Here is a 15191-nt window from a genome sequence, read left to right as displayed (position 1 = left end):
GACTTCACACATTAAATATGAGCTGTTCAGTACTGTATAAATATAGGATTTTTATTTTTGCCCCCCCCCCCAAATAGAGTAAAAGGTCTTCTGTTTTTCATTCTTACATCATTTTAGAGACATAAAAGGGGATCTTTGTACAGAAATGTTCACCTTGCTTCGTCTAAATTGTGCAAATAAGCCCCACAAACTTCAATAAAACTTGCATATGCATGGACTACATCTCCCTAATGAGGTAATTTTACCACATTAAAAGTTTTAGGGCTCTGTTTAAAATATGTTGTGCTTGCAGCACATTTATCTTTTGATAAACTTGTGTTCTGTAACACATTTACAGTATGCACACTCACTCCCCTTCTGATCTGTTGTACATATATAATACACATTTCACACAGAGATCATACTTGGCTTTTATCAACTTGTATCACTCATAGCAGCAGCAGCAGCAGCTTCGCGTGTGTGTGTGTGTGTGTGTGTGTGTGTGTGTGTGTGTGTGTGTGTGCAGCTGTGTGTGTGTGTGTGTGTGACTGTGTGTGTGTGTGTGTGTGTGTGTGTGTGTGTGTGTGTGTGTGTGTGTGTGTGTGCTTCTGCAAGTGTGAATGCGACTATGAGGGTGCGTCAGAGGAAAAAGGAAGTTGCGGCATGAAGTTAAAAGTCTTTGACACGGTGCAGCTCTGCAGAACACCCACCACGGAAGAAAGGCTGAACAAGAGCGCTGAAGTTTGGCAATAAGATAATGAAAGGAGGAGAACATTGAGAAAGAAGACACGGAGCTGCCGGGAGAAACTGAAGGTGAGAGCTGATTGTAATACTCATCCCACACTGATATGCAGTTAGAAATTTATTAAGTTTTTGAGAGGAGTGGTGGCTTTTTATGTTCATTTTCTGGGTTTCAAGAAGGCCAATATTTCACTGAATGGACAAAGTTAGAGTGACTGCTCATTGTTTGCTGTAGGCCGACAGATTTGCTACTGATTTGGTCTAAGTCTCATTCTTCAGAACTTTCAAAATCCAGGTTTTATTGTACTTCAAAAAACAGAAGGTAGATTTTGACCGTGAGATTCAGAGCTGGTTTATTTATATCATGATTCAGGATTTTTTTGTGTGATTTCAGACGATGAATATACATTTCATTTCAATTCAGTGTAAATTTCACAGATAATCTAGAAAACTTTGCTCCCAACTCTTTGTTAAGCTAACTCCTCTCTGATTGGACTGGAAAGGGTCAACTTAAAATTTGATTTTACTGTTACTGGATGCTTCCATCTATTAATTTACCCATTGATCTCTCTGTCTGTCTATCAGAAAACAAAGATGGAGTTGTGGCGGCAGTGTGCGATGTGGTTAATCGACTGTCGAGTTCTTCCCGAGAACCACCGGGTCACATGGGAGGGGGCACAGGTAAATCAGCTTTGTCACATGCAATACACACTCCTGCACATTAGCACTCACCGTGTCTTGGTTCCTCAGCCTGATTTTGTGTGTGTGTGTGTATTTGCTGTGCCAGGTGTGCGACCTGGCTCAGGCTTTGAGAGATGGCGTGCTGCTCTGCCAGTTGCTCAACAACCTGCTGCCTCAGGCCGTCAACCTGAGAGAAATCAACCTGCGTCCACAGATGTCCCAGGTAACACACATACGCACACACCTTTTCCTGATCCATTTCCATAAGCCATTTTCATCACAACCAGGAGGCATCACTGAAGCCCCGAGGCTTTCCGATAGGGAAATACTGTGATCTGTATCTGGTCACGTCGGGAAAGAGGGTACAGAGAGTGGAGGGGATGATGATTATGAAGAACAGACAGAGAGAAACGATTAGAGTACTCACTCTTTTATTGAACTCTAAATGTCTTGTTTTACAAAAAGAAAATCTGTTTGTGCAGTAAGATTTTATGTTTTAACTTACTTTGGTATTAAGACTGGTAAAAATGGAAAACAGCTAGCCCGGCTCTGTTGAAAGCTAACAAAATCTGCCAACCGGCACCTCTAAAGCTGACTGCTTTACACATTATATCTGTTGTAAGAATCAGAAATATTTACTGATCCCCAGGGGGAAATTGTGGTTCGTCACAGTCACTCTGATGCCAGCATGAAGAATTATAGCAAGTCAAATAAGTACCAGGGCAAGTATATGAAAATATAAAATAGAAATACAGAGAAATATAGAGTTAACAATTAGCACCGTATGTAAATGTTTGAATATTTAAAAGTAAAGTATGTAATGTTTATCATGTTAAATGTAGCCTACATTCAAGAGTTGGACGGAGATTGCACATTTGAGAAATTGCACAGAGGAGTGCTATAGCACGGGGTACAACGGGACTAACAATACTGATATAATGGTGCCTACAGTAACGTCGTTTCCGGTGTATTTCTTCTCTGCAAGCAGCGATGTTCTGTTGTTTCTGCCTGGCAACTACTTAGCTAAGATAAAGCCCAACACATAACTCCCAGTGAAACAAGCAGTTTGTCATATTTACATTTTGGTTTTTGTATGGATTACACAAATGAGATAAATCGCATGGACAGAACCAAGATAACTGCTTCCCTTTTTCACAGTCTTTTAAGTTCCCATGAAACTGAGATTATAGCATCTTTAGCTTCAGGACTTTTACATGTTTCTCAGTGAAATGGAATATTTTAGTTTACAGTTTACAAGAAGGATTTAAAATTAAAATTGATTCCACTGCTGAAAATCTGTTTGGCTTAGAGTTTAGCATTACACGGGGCTACAGCAGAGTGTTGGCTCCTCACACACTTCCCTTGCATTACATCAAGAGGAGAACGAGGGAGAGATGAATGACTGTGACCTTAAGCCACATATTGGAAATAAAAACATAAAGGTTTTGCTCACTGATATCCAAATGCATGCCTAATGTCTTTCTCCATATAGCTCTGTCAGTCAGCCACTACCACTCATAAATGATAAAGTGTGGTTTTATGTGACCACTTTGGCTAGCTAGTTTCTTAAATCACATGTGATTGCATGATCATTTGTAAACGTGGTTGAGTGCAAGATTATTCATCACAGCATTTAAAACCGTTTTACAGAAAGAAGAAGGGATTTTGTTTTGTTTTGTAAAAATACTCTAATATAGATTTGTGAAAATACATTTTGCATTACAAAAAGAGATAAATGATCAGGTAACAAAGGGACACAGGATTAAAACTGGAAAAATGTATTTTATATTTCGTGGAGACTTTAAACTAAGTTAACCTAACTGGCTGCTGGCTCCAACATATTTACAGTACAAACTAAAGAGTGGCATCGATCTTCTCATCTAAGAAATCTTTTCTGAAAATTCCTGGGTTCCCCTTGATCCAGATCCACTCTAAAAACTTGGATCATGAATCATCTCTCATGAAACCTTTTCTCATGTGCTCAAATAAACTGAATGTTAGAGAAATTTAAGATGAAGACGTGAGAAAGACGGGGACTGTGAGAGTATGACAGAGAAGAGGAGACAGGCTATCACAAGGTTGAGCTAAGTGTCTCAAGGGAAGTCCTTGATCACCTCAGACAGGACTCACCGTGATGTTTTAAAGTTTGTGTGTGTGTGTGTGTGTGTGTGTGTGTGTGTGTGTGTGTGTATGCAGGGGTTAATGTGCTTCGACACGTGCATGTGAAACCTTGGGAAATCCTATGAGGTCAAGAGTGGTTAAGAAACATCCGGTGATTAACAGAATATGAGAGTCCACTTTGACGTGTAGACACATGCACACACACACACACACACACACACACACACACACACACGCAGCAGTTGATATTACAAAAGTGGAGGATCTTCTCTGGACTCTTGCAATGCTACGCTATGAGTTACTGCTGCAGGGATGCACATATGTATGTCTGTGTACTCTCCTGACAGAGTGATGTGATGTGTGCAGCAGTATCAGTTCAAACTCAACATTTCCCCTTTTTCTCAAATTAGAGTTCCTCATTTCCCACTGCTGAACAGACAGAGACACACAAAGAGCGAACAAGAGCAGCAGGTTCAGGAAGTTATGTAAAACGGCATATGTCTGACCACCATGTCAGCCATACTGTGCACAGCGCTCTCACTGGTTTCTTTTGTAGTTATATTTTAGTTATGCCCTTTCGTACTGATTATTTTAGCATCAGACATGTCTTTGTGTTGGTTCACTGCTCTTCGTGTTCATGTGGTCCATGTGGCTGCATGAGCAAAATTTACATTCACTTTAAAATAAAGTGCAAGTTTATTTGGTGTCACTAAGTGTGAAAAGCTCATTAGACAAACAGCAGAGCCAACATGATATGCAGTTTGAATTTTAAAGTCTGTTTGAAATGTATGATGTGTAACACTGTATGTGCTTACAAATGTATTTATTATGTGTTATATTGATATTCTATGTTTGTAAGCCTGCTTTGTTTTGTCTTTGAAACGTTTTGTCTTATTTGTAGATTTTAGGGTTTTTAAGGGTTTTGTTTATGGTCTATCTTGCTACAGGTTTTGGTTCAGCCTTGTTCCCTCCCTTTTTTGGTGTTTTTTTCTAGCTATACCAGTGACATGTTGATTGAACCACCATTTCGGTACATACAGAAATATTATGACAGATTTTTTAAAATTAAATGTCTTGTCTTGATGTCACACATCCATCTTCCCCTGAGGATGAATCAATTTGATAATCACATGACTTTTCCTCTAGTGCCACCATCCTGTGAAAAATGTCAACATCTGCTGGATGAATTGGCACAAAAATAAGACCAAATACCTCCAGATTTAATGAAAGTTAGAATGCTGACAAGCTGCACTAAAAGGCTGACACTTGGTGAAACCTGCTAAACACAGTTAAAGGGACAGTTCATCCTAAAAACAAGAATATTATTTTTCTCTTACCTATAGTGTTATTTATCAGTTTCAATTGTTTTGGTGTGAGTTACCCATTGTTGTAGATATCAGCCATGGAGATGTCTGCTTTCTCTCAAATTTTATTGAACTAGGCACTCGCTCAAAGCAACAAAAAAAACCCAAAAACACCACACCCACCAACTGTATCACTATGCAGAAGGAAGCATGCAACTGCTCATGGACTAGAAGCTTAGTGCTTGAGACAGTAGCTCTGAAAACACCTGCTTTGCTGCCAGGATGCAGTTTTTCAGTCAATCACACACTGGAGAGGAATAATTCTGCTGTAGTTGGGTTCTGTGTAAACATGCAAAGGAGGCATAAAGAAGTGACTGTGTAGTGACCCTGTAGGGCAGTCTCTGTGTAAAAAGGGCCCATGACTAGATGCCCGCTTCCTTCTACGGGATGATTCAGTTGATAGTTAGATAAAAAATAGTTCTTACATAAAACTGCTCACAGCATGGTCTAAGGAGTATCTTTAGTAAGGATTCTGGGGGGTCAGGATTTCTGGAAAAAGACGTCACTATTGGCTTTTAAAATGTATTTTTTTTTTGTGCTTTGAGCACCAAGAGCAGAGCACCATCTAGATCCATTATGTTGGAGAGAAGGCAGACATCCCCACGGCTGATATCTCCAACACTCAGCAACTCACACCAAAACAGTCTAGATTGATAAATAGTACTACAGGTAGGAGAAATATGTATTTTTGAGTTTAAAGTGAACTGTCTCTTTAAAATTGTCATGCTTTCATGCATGCTGATAATTGAACCTCTGGTGTGGCTGTAGAGGCTTGTTCTTTGAAAAACCACATAACTGTAAATAGATTATCAGAATCGTAGTTGTTAAATGTTCTGGTCATCAAATGATAAACTAATCGTTTCAGTAGAAGTAAAGTAACATTCGTGTTTGTTTTTAGTTCCTGTGCCTGAAGAATATCCGGACGTTTCTGGGAGTTTGTCAGGAGAAGTTTCATCTCAAAAAGAGTGAACTGTTTGAGGCCTTTGACCTGTTTGATGTCCGAGACTTCGGAAAGGTATCACCCCACCACATCCATCTACCTATCTTTCTATCTATCTATCTTATTCAGTACAGTACAGTAAGAGAGAGATTGTGCACTCATACTCCTGTCATAATGGTTGAAGTCAGAAGCGTGAAGAGCCCTGACTCCTTACTGCAGCTTGCAGACACCCACACAGCTCTAACAGGAAGTAGTTTGGTAATTTTATAATTGAAGCGGCTGAGAGAACGAATGCAGTATTTCACAGTTCTCTTTCACTTTCAGTGCAGTGCAGCCACAGCACTTTAGTTTGAACAGCAGGGGATTGAAATGTGCACTTTTCTGATTAGTATGTACAAAGTTAAGAGGAAGAAAATTAAATGAGGCAGCAGGAGCTGGACACCAACCTGACTGTGGGGTCCTTTTACAATATTTGTCCTTTTTGTTTACAGAGTGTTACCGTCACTGAGCTTTTCGTTTCACTTTACTGCTTCGAGTCAGTCAACCTGTGCAATAAAGTACATAAAATGCACAGGTGCAGTGTTATCAGAAGAGTGTGATTTACAGTGTTGTAAGAAGTATTCAGAAGCTTTACGTAAAGGGATACTTACAGATGTTCAACCAGCTTGTATCATAACAATGTGGGTAGTATGTATAAAAGCGTTGTAAACTTACTGCAGTCTTACCTGCACCTAGATATCCTTGCTCATCTTTCGAATATCTGAAAGATTCACTGGCTCTACAGCTGTTGCTCAAACTACAGATTATTCTTCTGCATTTTCATATGCCCACTACCACAGACACAAAGGCTGGCTGTAGCTTCATATTTACTGTGCAGAACTGAGACCGGTACTGATCCTGTCATCTGATTCTTGCCAAGGAAACTATAAGTGTGTTTCCCAAAAATCTTCCTTATAAGTCTTATTGAAGATATGCTGATTATTATGATTGTAAATCGGTCCATTCAAATGTTTTGGGTTTTTTTTTTAATTCTCATTCAGACTTTCACTTCTTGTCACAGCTTCTTCTCTCTATCTTGAATGACAGTAAAAATAATGGTTCAGCAGTATTGACTGAGAGATACACTCCTTATTTGGACAGTATTTTTATTTTATATCACCACAAGTGTCATGACAGGCCCATTTTCTTTCTTTCTTTTTCTCTCTGAAAGAGAACAACCTTAGTTCAGGAAGCAGCTGTTGAATTTTTATTTGTCTCTCGCTGCAACTTTGGAGAATGTTTTCAAATGCAACAAAAGTCAAGGGTAATTTTGGAGAGGGAGAATACGTTATGAAACATTAACACAACAACCAAGTCCAGTTAGGCAGTGATATTAGACCTCACTGAAGCACTTTATTGCATAATCAGAAAAAAAATCTCTGAGTTTGTATCTGGTCACATCTCTCATGAAATTGGTTCTCTGAGATCACTCATCATGATACCGCAGTCCTGGGTGAAACCAGGTCAGAGAGAATTATTCAGTGTCAGTGATTAAAGTGTGAAACAGCTCTTGCTGTTTCTCTGCCAGATTCTGTCTCTCTTTCTGTAAAGGAAGTACTAACTTTAAACTGTGTCCCTGTGTGCCACAGGTTATAGACACTTTGTCCATTCTCTCCCATTCACCCATTGCTACACAAGGAAGACTCCAGTAAGTAACATCCTTCCTCTGTTGCATATTTAAAGTGTTAATGCAGTTCACTTTTTTATCAGTTACACACAGCATTTAAACATTAAATAAAAGAAGATTTATTAGAAATTTTTAAAGTAAAACTGTTTTCATGCAGCAGAGAATGTGTTTGTTTGTCCCAAAGCTGGAGGAGCTGGTAACAGCAGAAAAGACGTCTGTCTGTTAAAACTGCTAAAAAGTTTAAAATATTTGGTTTCTAACCATAATTTTAATGATGACTATATTTTCACCATGACTATCTTCTTGGCAAAGGCGCTCAAAAAGTGAAATACTTTACATTCATTACAGTAATGGTGGCTTGTCTGCTTCTGCCTACAACCCAGCTTTATCTATAAGAACATCAATTAATTGATTACAACATTCATGTAATTTTCATTCTCCCTGCACTTTTCTTCCTTTTTACACCATCACCTACAAATGCACCTCCCCATCTCCAGGCCTTTTCCTTTGGGTGGATGCGCTCCGGATGATGAGATCTACAGTGGCCTGTCTGACCAGATAGAGTAAGTCTTTTTTTCAGTCATTTAAAAATAATATTGTTGACAATAAGGAGAGGCGGTTTTAAAAAGTGCCCTGTTTGTTCTTATCAATGTTTTATTGTTTTGTTGGTTTAAACAAATTGGAGCACAGGTCAATAGCAATTTCTCCTTTTGGTCTGCATTTTCAGCATCAAGGCCTTTAAACCTCTTGTTTAACCCTTTCATTTAAAGACTCCATGTTAAAAAAAAAAAAAAAAAAAAAAATGACAGCTGCACCTACAATTAGAGAAAGCACCCATCATACCAGTCTATCTTTATAATTTGTTTGTACCCAGCTGAGGCCAATATATCTACAAATGACAGCAGATGTGTTGACTAAAAATAAATTTAGTTTGCCAGCATAATTTCTAAGAAGCGGTTTCAAATGAATGCAAATCTTATGGAATCTTAAATATTTAAAAGAAAAAAATATATAATTGGGACCCACTGAACTTAAAATTGAATCATATCTGGATACTAATGCAAATATGAAGCTGCAGCTGTTAATGCACCAAATGTTACTTTTTCTATAAATGCACATGGAGAAATATATTCCTTTCGTAGATGAGTTTAGTAAATAGATTTACCACGCAATTTCCTATTTAAGCAATAAAATGAAGGAAAGAGTAATTTTGAATATCATTTAATAATTTTAACTATATTCTCCTAAACTCCTCATCAGAATTTAAACATGGCAACACTCTGCCCACACTAAGTATTAATCTATAGTTTGTTATATATTATGGAGCACATTTGTCAGCCAAAAAAGAAAAACAGAATCATTTCAGCACTCCAAGTATCCATCATGCTTTATTTATCCTCAAGCAACATAGTGAATCTCCACCACCTACACACTGTGACCTCTGACCTCTTTGTGAAGCGAGAAAGTGATGTTGAAGACAAGGCAAAAATTCTGATGATAACAGTGGTGTGTGTGTGTGTGTGTGTGTGTGTGTGTGTGTGTGTGTGTGTGTGTGTGTGTGTGTGTGTGTGTATCAGTGACACAGTGGACGAGGATGATGACTTGTACGACTTTGTGGAGGATGAGGAGAACGAAGGAGACGAGATCTATGAAGACCTGATGAGGACGGATGAACAACCTGAAACTGTGAGTGGACCGCAAACAAAAAGGAAGCTGTGCCTTTTGGTAACCTGGAAGCTTTGAAGGTCTGTGTTTGACCACGGGAGTTCAGAATTCAAGGTCAAAGTCTCTGTTTGATCATCAAAACCAGTGGATCCCTAAAGCGAAACAATTTTTACTTGAGACCTCTTGTCACTGGTTGCATTTAGATGCCTTAGTAGGAAAAATTATTCAGTAATTTGCCAGAGGAAAGCAAAGTGTAGAAGACAGTCTGAAAAAATAAACACGGTTTGGTGCAGTAGATTTCTGCTTTCCTATATCTCTAAATCTTCTCAGATTTATTTTGTGTGTGTTATGACCCCCAGTTTGAGAACCAGTGATCCAAACCACCCAAAGTTGTGCAGAGATTTTTGCAATGTGTCTCCATTTGCAGACTGGAGCCATTTTAACTTCAGACAGCAGACCCATCCTGCATTATGAGTAAATGTCACCCAGCTACATAATTCATAAAAGCACAGTCTGGCTATGAGACACGACACCAGCTGGTGTGAATGAGGCTTCAGGAGAGTCAGGGTTAGAAATTAATAGGGCGTCAAGGGAAAAATGACACAGAAATGTTCAGAAAATGACAGTAAAAAATGAAAAGCTGTTGTATTTAAATGTGAACTATGCAGTATACATTTTTTGGTTTAATGTTTGTAAACACTATTGCACGTGAAACTGAAGGCCAGCCCCAGATTCACTCCGCTTGATCTTTCCCTTTCTTACATTTGTGTTTTTTCTGTGCTCTGTTTACATGCCGCTCCTAACTGAGTGCTACCTTTTTTTAAATTCCCAACCTTACCTGCATGCGGTGCCCTGGAATATCCCAAACACAGCAAAAAAAAGAAAATACAGAAGAAGGAATCTCTGTAGAAGAATATGCTGCAACACACATCTAGTGGATCATAAATGATGATTAAGAGGGATTACTTTTATTTGAGTCTCTGCATTGCTTTTTAGAAAAGTGCTGCATTATCCTGTTCTTTCTATAATGTTTTGGGCAAATATTTGTGCGTCAATTGGCCCACTGTTTCCACTGTAGAAGGAGGAGGATTGCCAACAGACTGGTAATCAAGAAATTAAAAAAAGTACTTAATAGATATTTTTCTAGAAAATCTGCCTCTAATGTTCAGTTTGGCACTAAGATTAAAGTTTAAACAAATCTTAAATATCCTCTTGTGTGATCTCTTTATGCTTAATTTGACCTTTTTTGTGTGCGTTTCTGCAGCAGCAGAAGACCGGGGTAGACAAACGGGAGTGCTGCCTGCAGGAGATCAGACAGACAGAAGAGAAATACACTGATACACTGGAATCTATATTACAGGTGTGCACACCTTTGTAATCTCACACATTAATCACACATGGAAAAGTCACTCACACACAGACACACAAAAAAAAGACAATTAATTATGTGCACATTCAAAGAGAGATTAACAACTTTTTTTGTGCAGCACTTTATGAAGCCTCTTCAAAAGTTTCTCCAGCCTCAAGACATAGAGAGTATCTTCATCAACGTAGAGGTACGGAAGGAGGTGATCTCCCAACCGATCCCAACCGTGTGCAGTTCATATATACCTTTATGTATCTCGCCTTGTTTACGTGTTTTCTGTCTATGTTTATTCGTAGGAGTTGGCCATCATTCATCGTAGTTTGTTAGAAGAGGTTCGGAGTTCTATCCTAGATTACGGAGCCAAGAACCTGTACCAGGTGTTTCTGAGCTACAAGGAGAAGCTCTTACTGTACGGTCGTTACTGCAGTCAGGTGGAAACGGCGACAAAACACCTGGACAAGCTTTCAAATACAAGGGAGGACATCAGAATGAAACTGGAGGTGAGGAAGACACACTCGTTAAAACACAGGAGCACAGGAGATGTGTGATTTTACAGTGAACAGTAATTATTTATAGATGTATTATAATGTGCACAAAGTGAGCAGAAGTATTTTGTTATGTATTTGTTTGTGTGGGAGGGTTTTTTTGGAGAAAGGAATGAAGTAGTTTTGGTTATTTCAAGGTTGAAATTTCAGTATGGAACTGAAGGTAGATTCAGTGTATGTTGAGATGACATCATGTACAAGAACCCTACATATATATATATGTGTGATATATAAGATTAAATGCATAATTAATACACAAAAGGTCTTAGAAACATGGCTGATGCAATCCGAGAAAGCAATTGCGATTACAAAAGAAACTGCAAGTATCACTTAGTCAGTTAGCAGGCCTATCTAGCACTTGTTTTAAGTCTAGCACTCATTGCCAAATTAGTACGAGAGAAGCCAATGCTCGGCAGTGCAGAGAAGATGTGCCAAAAACAAGAAAAGGGTCTTTGCTGGCTGTCGTTGCATACAGTTAGGTGCAAAGATAACACATTTACTAAAGCGGTCTACAGGTGATGACGAGGACAGGGACGAAGAAGCATAAATATCAAAGAGAAGTGAGCAGGGAGCAGGTGCTTTGATGCTTACATGTGTAAATTTGATATTCTATATCATGTTTATATATTTTAAATCACTCCTTAAAATGTGTCTGTTCAAAACAGTATTTTATTATATTTTCATTACTATTACACTGTTAAGTTTAATTATTTAATATTTATTTAATAATTTCATTTAGCCAGTTGGCTGCCGACTTTGCTGATCTGCTTTATTGATGTCGATTTATTGATGTTGTATGATTCAGCTTTGAAATTTTTCTTTCTGTGCTCACAACCATAGGGAGGAAGACCTTGGAAAAGTAGTTAAATTATTTTACATATACACCTAACACAAGCAATACAAATTGGCAGATTGTGTTTTCTTTCAGCACTATGATTAGTTGATAGACAAACATGTTCTGTGTTTGTATTTGGGGTATCAAATTGGAGCCGCATGACAGCATATTCCCAAGCTGCTTTTTGTTGCCAGTCCGCCCCTGGTTTTAGGTGTCCCATCTGTGCTTTACCAGACTTTCTTAATGATGGTCTAAATGGGAAATACTTTCTGGCCAAAAGGTTTTAGTACCGCATTTTGCCGCAAAGGACAACTGGCCGGAAGGCTGAAGTCTTCCACGCAGGATCCTCTTCACTCATTTATAGTTAACTGCAGATTTTTGCTTCCTTTTCTTTCAGGAGTGTTCGAACAGAGCAAATAGTGGGCGTTTTTCTCTCAGAGATTTACTCATGGTTCCTATGCAGAGGGTCCTCAAATATCACCTACTGTTGCAGGTATGTTTGCACAGGTGTGTGTTTAATATGAGTGTGTGTGTGTGTGTGTGTGTGTGTGTGTGTGTGTGTGTGTTGGAATGTAACTAAGTACGTTTACACTCAAAGTATTTCACTAAAGCACAAGTTGGAGGTACTTCTAGAGGTAGAGTATTTTCTATTTATTCTTCTTCATACTCCATCACACACAAATATTGTACTTTTTAGTCCACTACGTGTATTTTACAACTTAAGTACCTTTACATATTGTGGGGTTTTTTTTTGCATTCAAAGTGCACGAAGTGCTAATATTATTATTATTGTTTTATTATTATTATTATATTATTCAAGTACAGCATATGGCAATAAGTTTATTGACAGAAAATTAATTGGCAACTATTTTGACAACTATTTTATGAAAAAAATAATGGATTTGCTGCTTTTCCTTTTAATTGTTTTAATACTTTTAATTTATTGAATCGTTTTGAGATTTAGACCATTGGTTGTTCAAAACAAGCATTTTGGTTTATCAAAATTGTGTAACTTTGGACTTGTTGGAGGTGTTTCTCACTATTTTCAGAAGTTTTACAAACCAGAAAATCTATTGAATAATTGAGAACATAATAAGCACAATAATTCATAATAGAAATACTCACTTAGTTGCATTGAGTACTTTTACTTTAAATGCTTTAAGAACATCATTTTCCTGTTTTTTCTTACATAGTTTTACTTTAATCACATTTTCAATCCAGGACTTTTACTGGTAACAAAGTTTTTCTATAGCCAGGTATTAGTACTGTTACTTCATAAAAGGAAGTAAAGAACTTCTTCCACCACTGAGTTGCATTACACCTCTGCATGTTAATGTTACCAGTTTGCCCCTGATGTTTTCTGTATATGCCTGCAGGAGCTGGTGAAGCACACCACAGACCCTGCAGAGAAGGACAATCTTCGTTCAGGTCTTGATGCCATGAGAGTAAGTGTGTGTGTTTATGTCAATCACTAACTTAAATGTAGTGTATTTAAACATTCATTAATCCGTCTGTGTGTGTTTACAGGACTTGGCGCAGTGTGTGAATGAGGTGAAGCGAGACAATGAGATCATCAGACAGATCACCACCTTCCAGTTGTCCATAGAAAACATGGTGAGGTCATGTTTCAATTGGAATTTATTGTTTGGATTTCAATTTTTTTCTTCTCTTCACTGGTCATCCTCACTCTCCTCTGCTCTAAAGACTCAGTCTCTAGCTTTTTACGGTCGCCCGAAGATCGACGGTGAGCTGAAGATCTGCAGCCCAGAGAAAAAGTCTAAACAGGACAGGTGTGTTTTGATTCTGTCTCAATGTTACTTTCATGCATCAACACCATGTATGCAAAGTTGTGTTGTATCTGTGGCTGTTTGTCAGGTATGCATTCCTCTTCGATAAGGCCATGTTTATCTGTAAGAAGAAGAGCGGAGAGACATTTGAGCTAAAGGAGATCATTGAACTACAGCACTACCAGATACGAGACGAAACCACAGGAGAAAAGGACAATAAGAAGGTCTTTCAGCTAATCTGTAGCACAAATGATACCAGACAGTACATCTATTAGGTGTACATAAAGCTAACGGTGTGTGTATGTGAACAGTGGTCCTATTTGTTCCTTCTGCTGGACTGCTATGGGAGGTGTGGATACGATTTATTCTTCAAAACCAGAGAGCTGAAGAAGAAATGGCTGGAACAGTTTGAGATGGCACTGTGAGTTACCACACACACACACACACACACACACACTCACGTGCACATATAATACATGGAAACACACACAATAAATTCTTGCCAAAGATGAGAGTAGAGGTAATAGAAGCATCTTAGGAGTTTGAAAGCTGTGTCATTATGTCAGAAACATAGCTAAAAAGAGAAACTTTGTGTGCAGGCAATATTTAGAAAAGTAAACTGTTTCATGTAAAACACGAGAAGAGAAACAGAACTGACTCTGTTGACAGACACTGACTTACAAGTTAAGCTGCAGCCAATTGTCATTATTTGTTTTGTGTCGCAGTTTTGCCGATTGCTCAGCCTTGTAGGATATGAACATGATTCGTTGATTATGTTATTTGCATTCTGCACTGGCTGCTGCTGCTGTGGGTTTCTTCAGTCTCAGGAATACCAAACAGATGGTCTCTGGGCAGAGGGCAACAGCAAGTTTTTTACTTTCTCTGAAGTCAAACTACCTTCTAGTGAAGACCTACTCTGTAAATGCTTGTTAGCCAAGCAATGTCTAAATATCTGCACATCACGGTTGTAGGTCGAATATGTGTCCAGATAACTCCACGGCCAACAACCATGACTTCCAGATGCACTGCTTCGAGGAAACCACCTCCTGCAAGGCCTGCTCGATGCTGTTGAGGTACTTTGTCTCAGTGGCTGTTTCTCTCCATTTCATCTCTCAGCTCCAATTTTAAAAAAGGTTTTTCCTCTGAAGCTGAATCTCTCCATCTGTCGTCTGCAGAGGAATATTTTTCCAGGGCTATCGCTGCACTCGCTGTAAAATGGCAGCACATAAAGAGTGTTTAGGCAGAGTCTCTGCTTGTGGTCGAAACTCAGGTCTGTTTACGTGTGTGCGCATGTGTTTACATATTACTTTCATATTGGTAAATTATCATGAATTAGTGTAATTCTCATTTCTCACATTGATTGTGCTCTTCAAATTACAGATCATGCTGGTACTGTAAGGAAGGTAAGTCTGCATTTACCTTTGACACTGTGGCTATGTTTTATATTATTTCTGTCAAGGTAAATAAGCCTCTGTTGGATCTTTTCCTCTGTCTGTATACT

At 38.5% G+C, this 15191-nt stretch overlaps 1 protein-coding gene across 6 annotated transcripts in view; it reads left to right on the top strand.

The window, feature by feature from the left end:
• Positions 1-15191, top strand: part of LOC121941726 (proto-oncogene vav-like) — a 39636-nt gene that overhangs the window by 15560 nt on the left and 8885 nt on the right. For 5 of the 6 annotated variants that reach the window (XM_042484582.1, XM_042484584.1, XM_042484585.1 and 2 more), the window contains 19 exons: positions 673-792; positions 1306-1401; positions 1508-1624; positions 5785-5901; positions 7455-7513; positions 7990-8055; positions 9070-9178; positions 10422-10517; positions 10645-10713; positions 10820-11023; positions 12301-12396; positions 13280-13348; positions 13431-13517; positions 13608-13693; positions 13779-13914; positions 14002-14111; positions 14662-14763; positions 14866-14960; positions 15071-15093. In XM_042484582.1, the coding sequence (XP_042340516.1) occupies positions 1315-1401; positions 1508-1624; positions 5785-5901; positions 7455-7513; positions 7990-8055; positions 9070-9178; positions 10422-10517; positions 10645-10713; positions 10820-11023; positions 12301-12396; positions 13280-13348; positions 13431-13517; positions 13608-13693; positions 13779-13914; positions 14002-14111; positions 14662-14763; positions 14866-14960; positions 15071-15093 (1728 nt within the window). In that variant the 5' untranslated portion in view covers positions 673-792; positions 1306-1314. The remainder of the gene's footprint in view (positions 1-672; positions 793-1305; positions 1402-1507; positions 1625-5784; positions 5902-7454; positions 7514-7989; positions 8056-9069; positions 9179-10421; positions 10518-10644; positions 10714-10819; positions 11024-12300; positions 12397-13279; positions 13349-13430; positions 13518-13607; positions 13694-13778; positions 13915-14001; positions 14112-14661; positions 14764-14865; positions 14961-15070; positions 15094-15191) is intronic. The other variant, XM_042484583.1, reaches the window with a different exon arrangement.

This window comes from Plectropomus leopardus, chromosome 4 (assembly GCF_008729295.1).
Source record: "Plectropomus leopardus isolate mb chromosome 4, YSFRI_Pleo_2.0, whole genome shotgun sequence".
Lineage (NCBI taxonomy): Eukaryota > Metazoa > Chordata > Actinopteri > Perciformes > Serranidae > Plectropomus > Plectropomus leopardus.
The sequence above is the reverse complement of the archived record's forward strand: the minus strand, read 5'-3'. Positions and strand labels throughout refer to the sequence as shown.